The 14,237-nt window shown below is 32.4% G+C and overlaps 1 protein-coding gene across 10 annotated transcripts in view; it reads left to right on the top strand.

Annotated features, from left to right (window-relative positions):
- The window catches only part of KYNU (kynureninase), a 135,617-nt gene extending 121,380 nt beyond the window's left edge, over positions 1-14,237 (top strand). For 7 of the 10 annotated variants that reach the window (XR_002339333.1, XR_002339335.1, XM_021075834.1 and 4 more), the window contains 3 exons: positions 255-340; positions 5,463-5,693; positions 6,948-14,237. Coding sequence is in view for 5 of the 10 variants with exons in the window: in XM_021075834.1 (XP_020931493.1) it covers positions 255-340; positions 5,463-5,693; positions 6,948-7,073 (443 nt within the window). In the remaining 5 variants the exon portion in view is untranslated. Of the gene's footprint in view, positions 1-254; positions 341-4,148; positions 4,328-5,462; positions 5,694-6,947 lie in introns of all 10 variants that reach the window. The other 3 variants (XR_002339332.1, XR_002339334.1, XR_002339336.1) reach the window with 2 other exon arrangements.

Below are 14,237 nucleotides of genomic sequence, written 5' to 3'. Positions count from 1 at the left end.
TTTTAGGTCCATGGAGTGTCTCTCTCTCTCTCTCACTCGTTTAATTATGGCAGCAGCAAAGACATGTGAATGGAAGTTCCTGGGCCAGGGATCAAATTTGAGCCACAGCTGTGATCTATGCCTCTCAGATTTCTCAGAAATCTTAGGAATAAAAGTTTTTTAAGTACTATATGTTTCTCTCTACTGTCATAAAAAATGCTTAGGGCACTTTTTTAGGCACATTAAATAAAAATCATGTGATATCAATTTTTCAGAATTGCAGTTGATCCCTGGGGTCACTGGATTTCGAATTTCAAATCCTCCCATTCTGTTGGTCTGTCCTTTACACGCCAGTTTAGAGGTAAGTGATCTTTGCTTCAACCTTCCCTCATCTTTACCTTTCTCTTTACCTGATTGTGACACATGTTGTAGTACTTTCCTAATTGGCTAGATTATTATGCACAAAGCATAAACAAGGGACAAAGGGCAGGGTCATTCCTTTATGATAGTGACTGATACTTTTATTTGTATCTCCAGCCCCCAGCACAATTGTTGGCACATCGCTGGCAACATTGTTGGCAACATTGTTGGCAACTGGCACATTGCTGGTGCTTTATAGATGTTCTATGGAACTTACCTGGGGTGATATACTTTAAGTTCTACCTAACATCAGTGTGAACCTAAGCTACTTAATCTTCTATTAGTCTTTCTATATACAAAATAAGCATGCAATATTTAATTCCTGATTTATTCACTCATTCAAATACATACCTATTAAGAAATTAGTGTGTGTTGGACAACATTGTGATTACTGAGGACTCTGTTTCTTTTAGTTCTGAGAGTCAATGAAACAACAAAGTTCTATGTGACAAAATAATAATGATTTACTTTAGGGGGTGTGTGGAGAGTATGAAGAGTCAGAGTAAAACAAAGATTGAATAAGGTTGTCCCATGAGGTAGGGTGGATTATTTCCCCCCATTGGGGTTTCAATGACATTATATCCATATGTTATCTCTACTATTACTGGCTCAATATTTTTAAGTTCATTCCTATTTTTACTTAAAATAAGTCTCACACTAAATAATAATATCCAAGGAATCAGTGTAATTTTCTGGACATGAATATGTCCATAATTTCTATGTATCTAAGTACTTACCAAATCCTATATCTATTCATTCATACACACTATAAAGTGAACATTTTTATATATTTCCTAATTATTTGGATATTCATTAATTTCTGAGTGAGACTAAATTTATTTAAGTAGATAACACTGTTAATAATTACATACTATATAATAATAGCATTAATACATACATTAAGTAAATATATTTTATATACACACATTTACATAAAATGTATTTTAAGTAAATATACATATTTTTCTAGTAGAGACTTTAAGTTTATAGGTAGTCAAATAAAATTTTGATTTTTTTTCAATTGAAAGACTTTTAAAATCACCTAATTTAGGAAATTCTGTGTGGTGTATTCCAGCATGAGTGACTGGATAGACTTCCAAAATTCTAGTTCTGTGAACACTCAAAGCAGTTTCTCATTTTGGCCACTGGACGGCAGCATCAAGTTCCTTTGTTTTTATATAGCTTCACCACTAGATTGTTTCATCTCATACCAATTTAAAGAGCACCTACTCAGTGTGACCACTAGATGGAGCTTGTGCTGTTTTCACTGAGCAGGCTTTTTTTTTGTTTTTTTTTGGGTTTTATTTTTAAGTTAAAATAGACCCACTAATAAGATTTCTCAGGTAGTGATACATATTTTAAAGTTTTGACTTTTCTGGGGGGAGGGTGGCAAATATGCTTGGTGAATCAAATAATGATACTTGACCTGTTTTTAAAATATCTGACATGAGGAACACTTCTGTCAAACATTTTAAAAGAAAATACTTCATAAGTCTATATCCTTATCTTTGCATATGACTCCCCAGCCATATCTAGAAAATTCCTTTTAGACATTGTCACTGTGGTATGTTCCCTGCAGCACACTGATTCATTTTTGGTATTCACCTGTTCTGCCACAAGAAAAGTCAGATTCTTTTCTCTACCAATAGTTTCCTTCCAAACTGTATTATAATTACCTAGACATTGTTTTTTTCTCAGCTGGGATCTAAAAAGACTGATTTATCTTCTTCTTTATCATCTAAACTTAAACCTAGCAAAAGAACCCTAGAGGCCACAGAAGAGGGCTATACACTTCTCTGGAGCTTATCACTTACATATTTCTCTGTAGCTTCTTGGAAATACCTTATTAAGCCATTCACTGTTGAAGCTATGTTCTAACCAAAATTATCTTTAAGTAATCAAATCTTATGTTGAAAAAAGTATTTTATAAATTCTTGCTCCCCATTATACATTGCAAAATTCTGAAACAACAAAAAAATTTCAGTGCTTCCCATTCTCTACTTAACTATGTTAAAATGTAGTTTTTAGATGTTTCTTAGTTTTCCATGTGAGTAAACTTCAGTGAATTAACCAGTTCAGTACTTATTTATTTATAAGTTATGCATACAGGAGATAGGTATGAGTCAAACTACCTTTCTTTGTTGTCTGTACTTCTATCTCAAAACATACATTACATAGTCCAATGCTAACCTAAGGAGAGTCTATACTCAAGAATCAATGTAAATAGATATTATTTCAGATCTGCAATGCAAAGACTTTGTTAAAAATATTATAGCTTTGTTTACAATTAATAGGTATTTGATTGATACCATGAAAACAGCACCTTTTTAGTTTCAAATACTGTTTCTTTATATTGTTGCCTATTTAATCATTTATATAATAAACTTTAAAATACTGTGAGATCAAGAGAAAGAGCAATAATATAGGAAGTGGAAGACAAATACTTAATTCCTTATTGGAACACTAAGTGTAACTTAACACATGTGAAAACTACTCTTTAATTCATCTGCCTCAATTTTTGAATGAAGATGTTTGGATCAGATTACTTCAGTATACCCCTCAATCTTCCAGTTAACTTGAAATTAAACAATTCCTATGTTCTATCTTGAAGTGTCATATTTGTATGTAGCAACTTTAGACCCTTTCAGTACATGAATATGTAATTAAATAAACAGCTTCAAAATAAAAATTTGGAGCATTCAACTAAAAGACAGGGCCAGTCAGAAGAAATGTACTCTGTATTTCCTCAGAAAGTTATTAAGGAGCCAATTTTAAGAATTTAAAAATTGAAAATATCATGCTATACTTATTTTTCCTGTTTAAACTTACTTAACTTTTCTAGCTTTACATTTACTTATTTAGTAAGAAAAATAATCTCAGTAGTGGAAACTCTGCCAAAAATTGTTATAAGCTGAATATTTTCAAACTATAATTTTCATTTTTCCTAATTTAAAATATATTATTTCAGTTCTGAAAGCACAGAAATAATGAAAAAGGGATAAAAGAAGACATTTATCATATTTCCTGTTAACTCTTATTAGCCTCTCTTAATATTTTCACGTGAGGCCTCAGAAGAGCCTTTTACACTGTATGAGAAGAACTCCACAATGACTCAGAAAGCAGCTTCTCTTGTGGTTAAAATGTGGAAAATACTTCTACATTTAAAAGTTATTCTATTATTAACAAAGAGTAATGAATGATATGTTAAATTTGAGATGTTTTTCATAAAAATTGACTTCCTCTTATCAAATATGCAAGGGCAGAATATTCCCTTGTGGTGCAGCAGGTTAAGGATCTGGTGCTACCACAGCTCAGAATTGTGGTGCAGGTTTGATCCCTGGCCTAGGAACTTACACATAGCATAGGAACAACCAAAAAAATTTGCAAGGGCAAAACTTCCTTTTAAAAAAACTATGAACTTAAAGACTATTCCAAAGTCTTACTTCTTTGGATACAAATGACATATCATTAAAAGTTCTACTTTACACATTGTTCCCATCTTCATCTTATGGGGCTCAAAGCTGCTCAAAAATTATTTAAATAATTATATCCTCAAATTATTAATCTCCAAAGAGAAGCTTGGAAAGATTTCTGTCATTTTCTAAAATTTCCAAACCTGGCTTACCTGTCCCTGCTCCTATGCTGTGTGAGAATGTTGATTCTTGAATTCAGTTCTAGACACAAAACTTGGAATTGTTCCCTTGAGTCCTCATAGTGCCAGATCTACTGACAATTTTATTTCACACAAGGAAATGAAGAGATGCCTCCTACTAAACTCCGTGTAACCGGGTCACCTGAGTGCTAAAGCAGTATTATTTGCTCTGAAGACATCAGATCCCTTCTGATTCAAAGACATCTGCTTGAACTTGCAGCTATCTTCCCAGGCTGTAGCCATAAACCCGTGAGGTCTGGTTGGGGAGAGAGGCAGGTACCTTTCTATGCTCTGATTCTCCTCTCTTCCTTTGACACTACTGCCTTCGTACAACTTGCATCCTCTCCTTAGCCTCCATGGAATAGGTCAAGAAAATCCATGCTTGAATGGTTTGAGTCCTATTAGAATGCCTGCCCACACATGCCACGTGTATACAGAGAAGGGGCTATTTTCATAGACTTCATAAAGAATAGATATCACCAAATGACCCTATTTTTGCTCTGTGGCATAACATGATATAGAAAAGGGACATTAAGAGGCATGCCAGTGCATCATTCTCTGTTTGCAGTTCATGAAGTTCTTATATGTAGGATATATTTTTAAACTCTACTTGACCTTAAGAGATAAGCTAGAAAAGCATATCTTTTCTGACCCCTAATGTTCCAACACCAGTTATTGTGTGCCCTTGTCACTCATCTTAATATAAGACACCTCAGGCAGCAACTGGCAGTATTTTCACACCAGTGTTAGAGTTTAGCAGGGGAAAAAATGATGAAAAAGAAAAAAAGAGAAAGAAAGACTAAATGCTTCTGTACTAATTAATGTATTATCTAACATTTGTGTCTCTGTCTGACAAAAGAGCATTATTATTTAACTGCTTGTTTTCCTTACAGTTAAACTGGAGGAGACTTAGGAATTGGTAAAACAATTATAAATAATATTGAAAACACTGCCTTCCACATAAGCTTTTAGATTTTTTTTTTTGTGGACTAACAAAACTTTATATCACAATAGAAAAAAAAAACTTCTATGATTATAAAAAATGGTTTGGGGTATTTTTTTGAAATTTATAACATTTAAATGCATTTATTAAGGAATGTATATTATATTAATTATATGAAGCTCCTTTAATAAAACTCTAAAGGAACATTATGTTAACTTAATTATTTCTGCTTTTACAACTATTGTTTAAATGACATTTGTACAGGTTCCCTGTCATGGAAATTTTGCATTCAATTTTTAAAGGCAACGCACTTGAAAGATAATTTTTTTTTACAAAAAGATTATCTAAAATGGGATGCTTTATTGGAAAGGTCAAAAGTGAGATTTTTCTTTTTTATGTGTGATTTATGGTTAAATTTTTCTTTTTTATAAATCAGCAAGACACTGTTAATTGTCTCTCATTCTGCAGATCTTTAAACAAGCAACTATGAAAGCATTAAGAAGAAAATCTATTTTGCTAACTGGTTATCTGGAATACATGATCAAGCAATACTACAGCCAGGACAAAGCAGAAACCAAGAAAACAGTTGTGAACATAATTACTCCATCCAGTATAGAGGATCGTGGCTGCCAGCTAACCCTAACATTTTCTGTTCCAATGAAACAGGTTTTCCAAGAACTAGAAAAAAGAGGAGTGGTTGTAAGCATATCTCTTACTTTGCTACCAGGTTTTCTCTCTGGGTTTCATGTGAGGATAAAATTTGGATTCTCTGGCTTATCAATTGTTTCACAATATTTCACATCAATTAGTTGATGTCAATTAAGAATTCAGCATTGTCCTAACTGAAGGGGACAGAAATCTGTCATTTCTCATAAAAGGGAAGACACCACAAAATTTTGGTTATAGGGAACAGTTTTGCATAACTTATCCATTTTTTTCATTACAGTATGGGCAAAAAAAATTAGTGAAAACTCCAATACATATTTATTGAATAAATAGAATTAAAGAGAGTGTCAATATAGTAGAGGGAGAAAAAGGAAATCATTCTTATTTAGTTGTTGATTGAACTAAGTTGTTTTCAACCTTGTCACTTAAGTCAAGAAAGACATGTAGACACATTTGAGGAATGTAACACTGTATGTAATTTTTTTTTTTAATCATTGGGCCTAAGTAGCCCTTTTAGTCTCTTAAAGAGAACTAGTAAGTTTTTACTGAGTAATTTCAGGGGAAAAAATGGTGATGACATGTCTACTTCCAGTGATGATGTAATTTAGGAACTACTGCACTCATGCAGTCTTCCAAACCTTTAAGAGAGGCTACCCCAGATTCCAGAGACACAAATCAGAATATCAGTTTTCTAAATCAAGCATTACCATTTACCACCCATGAGCTCCTGGGCAAGTTCTGGGCACAAAAATACTTATCTCAAAAGTTGTTGTGGAATTAAATGTCCAGCACATATACACCATTTATTATATTGTCTAACCTAAAACAGATGTTTCTTAATCATACTGATCTCAGATTAAACTCAATTACCTGAGCCCAATTTGTGAGATTAGGGGTATTTGAATTCAGTGGAAGTATAATTGACTAAAACTCTCCAGATCTCAGTGAGTTTCCCATTCACTGGAATGTGTCCAAGGGTTTCAGTATCTCTAGGGTCTCCCCACAGATAAATTTTATACTCGATCTGTTGGATGCTTAAAAAAGATGATTGCTGACTGGGTTCAGGAAAGTATTTTGGATATTCACGTACCACCCGCTTAATATTTTTATTGTTAAGAGGAGAGTTTCAAATAATACAGAAATACCATATTTTACTTAAAGTGAAAAGATTGCTCACATATTAAGTTTCAGGAAAATCAGTATGAATGCTGTGTGTAAATTTATCTTTAATGTACACTTCTACTGTGTGAATAATGCTAACATTACTGTGTTTTGTTTCCCCTACAGTGTGACAAACGTGAGCCAAATGGCATTCGAGTGGCTCCAGTTCCTCTCTACAATTCTTTCCATGACGTCTATAAATTTATCAATCTGCTCACTTCTGTACTTGATTCTGCAGAATCAAAAAAATAGCAATGCTTTCCACAGCAAAATAAGCAAATAATGGAAAGCTGCTGTTACTATTATTATTTGTTTTAATTATCTGAAGTATTTTCAAAACTGGTTACACATAACTGGCAATACAGAAAAATATGAAAAATTTCTAAGAGTCTGTGGCCTTGAGAAATCTATATTGCTGTCCAATTTCTTGCTGCTTGGCAGATCAGATGTTTACTGGTGTAAGTATTATGTACACAGTCTTTAGCTATTACATTTCATGATCAGTGAAATGTTTTATGTTGGCTTAATTTATAATTTGACTAAAAACTTCGAATTACATATATGGGGAAATTTTGGTGTCAGTTTTAGAAATATTACTTCAGTTTTAATTTACCAAAGAGTTTCTTATTGGCATTGTAGTTGAATATAGTGTGACATATGTATGAAATTTGCAATGTTCCATCTAACTTCAACTCTAAGGAACAGAAAACACATTTTCCAGGGCAATGACTTTCAAATATTTTGGATACAACCCACACTAAGAAATACATTTAATATCAAAGTATTTATTTGTGTGTAAGCCTTATTTCATTGATTTACAGTGCAATTTTTATAGTATTTTAACATTTGATAAGAGGAAATGTCTTCAACTTTCATTCAACAGCTTCCTACAACTGCCACTGGCCATTCTTTCACGTCACCATCCCTGACATTACCATCATTTCATAGTGAGTAGATATCATCCTAGATCTGATTCTGAAAATTGCAGATCTAGAAAAAACAAAAGTTGCATAAAAATTTGCTTGTGCTCTCATATTTATTATTCTATTTTATTTCATTACAGCAAATGCTGGTTAAAGCTCATTAAATTGATTTCTTTACTCACTCTTAGCTCTGAATCCATTTTCAAGGATGTCCCTATATTTAATGTTATCATAATCTCTAGAGTTTGCTTAAAGGGAACTTCTTGATAAAAGACTTCAGATGTTACTATGACTTTACAATAGTGAAATAAATTACCCAAGATATTTGTGATTGAGGATTAGAATTAGGAAATGAGTACTTCATCTCTCAACCTCTATCCTAAGTGTAAGGACCTTTCTCATCCACTGTGAAAAAACTACAGTTACACTCAGCCTTTTAAAGATTCCCCTAGTTTTCAGCTTTTGATGCTATAACCACTATTCATTAATGGCAAAATATTTTACATTTGTATACTTGAGCAGAAACAAAGAGTGACTACAAGGTAATTATTGCCCCTAATGAAGCAAATTGGAATGAAATTAACTTAGCCAACCCCTTTGAATGGTAGAGTTAAAAAGTTGTGGAATTCTGACATCAATGCCAGCTGGCAACTACAGATATTTATTGAGTACTTCCTACATACCATGTACTGTGCTATTCTATTTATACGTTATCTCACTAATTTGACTGGTTGTATAATTTTTAGAAAATCTTACCACCCCTACTTTTGACAAAACTCATCTTTGTAGATGGAAAGAGTCTCAAAACCTTAAAATCTGACCATAAATGACTTCATGTAAAAGAAACTGTTTTTGAGCCTCACAGTGATAAAAAAAGACATGGTTTCAGCTCTCAGGGAACAGGTAGCTCAGTGGGGAAACAGATGGTAAACCTATAAACACTCAAGTAAATACATAATTATAACTTCTATGAAAGATAAAAGATGATACTATGAGAGAAAATCTCAGGGGTATTAATTAGATGGTTGAGTAACGGAAGGTGTACAAAGCTGCCTACAAGTTTAAGTTCTAAAATATTTCATGCTAATCACATTAAAATCACATCAAATTATGTATACAAACCATTCAAAGCATAATCAGCACTCTGTCTTCATCATCCAGATAAAGAAACAACATTAGAAATTCACTTTCTGCACTTGCATTCCCCTCCTCCCCCAATTCCAGAAATAATCATCAAATTATATTTTGTGTTAATCATTCCCTTACTTTCTTTAAAATTTTATAACTATGTATGAACCCATAAAAATATATTAGCTAAATCTGCCTGTGTGAGAACTTTATGTAACTGTAATCCTACTGTGTGTGTGTGTGTGTATATATACATATGTATATGTGTATATATGTATATGTATATATATATATTCTTCTGCTTGTTTTGCTCAATATTTTATTTTTTTGAGATTCACCCATTTGTCACACATACCTTTTCATCCATTTTCACTGCTTCTCAGTATTTTATTATATAATTGGCATTATTAATTCATTCTACTACTGATGAAGAGTTGTTCCGAATATCTGTAATACCGCAATAATGCTGCTATTAACATTCTTACTGCAGACATTCAAAAGTTTGTGCTGGACGTACAAATGTGCAAGCACTGGGTTGGAGGCTACACACATGTTCAATTTGCTATGTACTATCAAACTTTTCCGAAGAGTTATACTAGTTTCCATGCCAACCAGTAGGATGTGAGAGTTCCCTTGTTCCTCATCCTTGTTAGTAATCACTACTGATTGCCTTTGTCCTGAATCCATGTTAAAATAGCCAGGTGATAATAAAATAACAGAGAATAAATACATAAATTCCACACGGGCAAACTGAGAAAAATAACGAAGACATTCACACACACATAAACATACCAGAAGCCTACTTCAGACACTACACTTAATTCATGGATCAAGCCAAAACTGGAATTTTACCTGAATTTAACATTACTTCGTCGCCTTTCTATTTTCTCCTTCACAAGTTTTTGGTCATAATTCCTTCAGTAAAACATATTTATCCAAATGCCTGTCTCAAGTTCAATTCCTAGGGAACCCAATCTAAGACAGTATTTCCTTTATCAAGTCTTAATCATAAGTATTTTATATTCTACATCTAATATATCATAGATTGTATCTTTTTCTTTTGGTTTTCAAACATAATGCTCGTTTCCTTGTAAATATATTGTAACTGTTGACTTTAAAGTGCTCATTTACCTTGACTCTTTTGGAATTCTTCGAGGATTGGGTTAAAGTGTTATCTGAAAGATATTCATGTTTGCTTCTGCCTGTTGTCTAGAGTCACTTCTGACACAAGAACACTTTATTTATTTATTTACTTATTGTCTTTTGTCATTTTAGGGCCGCACCTGTGGCATAAGGAGGTTCCCAGGCTAGGGGTCTAATCGGAGCTGTAGCTCCCGGCCTACACCACAGCCACAAGCTGCATCTGTGACCTATACCACAGCTCACGGTAACACCATTGAGCAAGGCCAGGGGTCGAACCAGCAAACTCAGGGTTCCTAGTCGGATTCGTTTCCACTGCGCCATGACAGAAACTCCCAAGAACACTTTGAACTGTTTTCAGGTTTTTCAAATCACATGCACAGCATGAAACTTGATATATTAATCCATGTGAGGACCAATTAATAGTTATAAATTCTCAGAAGATACTTCTTCCTGCTGATTTTTTATGTATTCTTGGCTTGTCAATAGTATTATACTGGCTATCCTATCAGCTTATTTACCTCAGCCAATTCTAGGCTTGTCCCATGTTCTATTTAGTTATCAACCCCAAAGCTCAATGACTCTAGGATCTGGCAGAAGCTAGATTACTTTGATCTTTGTTTACTTCCCAGGTTCCTGCTTTTATTTTATTTTGGGGTTCTGAGAATTTCTCACTTTCATGCCATTTCATTTTTTTAATTATAGTTGATTTACAATACTATGCCAATTTCTGTTGTATCATGCCATTTAATTTTAAAGTTTTTTGTTGTTGCTTTTCTTTTTTTTTTTCCTTATATCCACTCCCCACAACATGCTAAACTGTCATTTAATAGTTTATGACTGAAAACAAGTACATTATATACTTCCTGTTTTCTTGAGTAAAATATGTGAAAAATGAATTATGCTTTCTTAATAACTCATGCACATTTATATAAATATCAATTATTTCATAGTGATGCCCTTGGGTGCTATACATAGATCTGTCTGTGCAATAATAAATTATAATTATACAAAACTTACCAGAAAAAATGCTGCATGTGGGGTCAGTAACTTATTTTCAAATTTCAAAAACTTTTTCTACAGCTATTCTCTGCTCAATAACTTTCTAATTACTTTTAAGTTCAAAATTATTAGGTTTACATTTAAACTTTGTCATGTCTTTGTCTCATAAATTGAGTTGCTAGAGCACTAATTTTAAGTAAATGGATTTTTGTATAATCTTAAGAAAGAAATCTGCAAGCACACTGAAAGCACATCATAAAACACCACATGGTAATCACTGAATTAGGGCACTGTTACTCAGATGATGGATTTGATGTTTGTGTGAGCCATTAGCATCCCCATTATGAGTTTGAAAAAGATACAGGATATACTCCAAGCCCCCTAGTAATATTATTTTTGAAATCATCAAGACATATTAACAAAGAATAAAATAATAAAGAGGATCATTATAAAATGGATTTTAACATTTCTGTTGTGGTTCTGGCTTATTGCAATTCTTATTTTAATATTAATGTTCTAGTTTTCCAATTTTTGACTCTTTAAAGTAGTTCCTGAGTCCTTTCAACATTACCTCAACTATTTTTTTGAGAGCTTCATTGCTTTTGATCCAAGAAGGTATAGGCTTGCCTAGTAATATATTCCTACTTCGAATCTGGCATCATTCATTTCTTTGACTATTTAGTTCCTTTTGGGGAAAAATGGTATTTAGAAACTGTAATCTTAATAGCCAGAGTGCTCATTATAATTGAGTTGATCATTATTTCCAGGATATTCAGTTAAAAGAGTTAGGAAATACATATTTTTAAGAGAACTCATAACTTTATTTCATATTCATATTTTCAATTTAATTTAGGATAATGGAATTTTTTACCTAACTTAACCTATTTTATATTTTTATCTCTTATGCTGAAAATGTTGGTTCTAATAATATTAATTACTTTTATAATATATACTATCATATAGAATTACTAGTACAAGGCGATTATAAATAATATGATTAAAACAGTTTAAGATCTCTTGGAAACTTTTCTTTTTGTCCTTAGAATATATCTCATTTAGAATATATCTTAGAATACAGGAAGAGTATAATTCAGATTACTGTGTTTCAAAGGCATTTGTAATAACTCTTCTCTCTATGATTACATCACCAATTGTATACACAGGTTCAGTACTTTTGATTTACTGCTTTTGATTTAGATTTTCAATCTTTATAAATTTCCTTTTAAATTTAAAAATTATTTCATAATTGTGTAAAATACTTGGATAATTTCAACTTCAAATCTATAAGCATGATATACTCAGAAAAGCCTAGATTCTGTCCCTATTCCCTTAGCCCTATTTCCTCCCACTATCTACACATATTTTTAATTTTTTCATGTGTTGATTTATCCTATCTACCTCATATATATAAAATGCGTAATACCTATGTAAAAAGTAATGCCTATATATAAAATATGGGTAAATATTTGTATATATTTTCTCTTTTTTATATATAATACAGCATCATGTTACAAATACTTTCCACTTTGGAAAAATATTACTTTATAGAAAATTATAGTTAACACTTAAGGAATAATAGAAAACAATTCATTTTCAATTCTTACTAGAATAATTGATTTAGGCAAAGAGCAAAATTAATGGAAAAGTTGAGGAGAAAGTACATAGTGGGGGGATCAGACTATGATCACTTAAATTCACTGATTCCATTTTAGTACCACTAAAAATGGAATAACCTGTAACTATGTGCCGCGTGATAAAATATGAAATAGAAAGCACCACCTAGGCTATATATTAAGGAATAATAAACCTGAATCTAATTAAACTTTTAGGGCTATTTTCCAGTTTATAACAACATGAGGAATGGAAGAACACACTAAAACACCCCACAGAGAGGCAAATATGGGACATTCTATACATCAGCTGATTGGGTTTCTTCAACAAATGAACAGTATGAATAAAACAGGGAAGAGGTGAGGGAGAAGGAACTATTCTGGATTATGAGACTGAAGAGACAAGCAAGCAAATGAAACATGTGGACTTAGTTTGGCTCTTTATTAAAAAAAAAAACTATAAAAACATATTGCCAGTATATAACAATATATAACAACTATAAAAACATACAAAACGGAAAACATTTGAATGAGAAAACAATATTTCATTGTTAGCTGTGATAACTACTGTGATTGTAAGAAAATGTTAATACATCTAGTATATATACAAAGTACATAGGAATAAAATGATACAAAGTCTGGAATTTGCTTTAAAATTCCTCTGTCCCTCTGAAAAAAATAGGATGATGGCAAACAAGTTGTTATAAACTTAATGACTTTAAACAACAAACTTTTATCATCTTACAATTTTGCAGATTAGAAATTCAGAATGGGTCTCATTAGACCAAACTCAAGGTTTTGGCCAAGTTACATTCAGTTCTGAAGGCTCTGTGGGAAAAATACCTTTCCTCGACTTTCCCAGCTTCTAGAGGCTGCCCCATTCCTTGATTCTGTCCCCTTCCTCTGTCTTCAAAGTCACCAATGTTGCATCTCTCTGATGGCTCTTTTATAATCACACCTCCTAATTCTTCTGACTTGCTCTTCCACTTTTATGGGCCTCTGTGACTGCAATGGGCTCAATGGATAAGCCAGATTATTTCCCTATTTTTAGGCCAACAGATTAGCAACCTTAATTCCATCTACAATAATAATTCTACTCTCCCATATAATGTAAAATATACACATTCTGGCAATTAAGACATGAATATCTTTGCGGGTCATTATTCCTCTATTGTAAGAAGTAATGATGGATGGATGAAAGGAAGAAAAAGGAAGAAAAGGAAAGAAGAAAAAAAGAGTGTGATAAAATCTTGACACATTGAAAACTGGATGACAACATTTGGAATTCTCCCTAATTTTGTTAATGTTTGAAAATTAAGGACAAAACAATCAATGGAAATGACTTAGATGAGAATTCAGGACACCAGCCTCAAAATTCATGATTTTAATAAGATCATGTATATAATCTTTCCCATCACATATATGATGAAAACAATCCCTTCTGTCTCCACATATCAAATCATTTCCATAGTTTCTTTATGATGGATTTTGAAAGGAACATTGTATCTGACATGATATTTGTGTTTACATATTTTCTCACTAGTGTAACGTCCTAAACAAAATAAGAATAATGATTTAAAGCACAACTTGCCATTAAAAAAAAAAAAAAAAAA

The sequence above is a fragment of the Sus scrofa genome, chromosome 15 (assembly GCF_000003025.6).
Source record: "Sus scrofa isolate TJ Tabasco breed Duroc chromosome 15, Sscrofa11.1, whole genome shotgun sequence".
NCBI lineage: Eukaryota > Metazoa > Chordata > Mammalia > Artiodactyla > Suidae > Sus > Sus scrofa.
The sequence above is the reverse complement of the archived record's forward strand: the minus strand, read 5'-3'. Positions and strand labels throughout refer to the sequence as shown.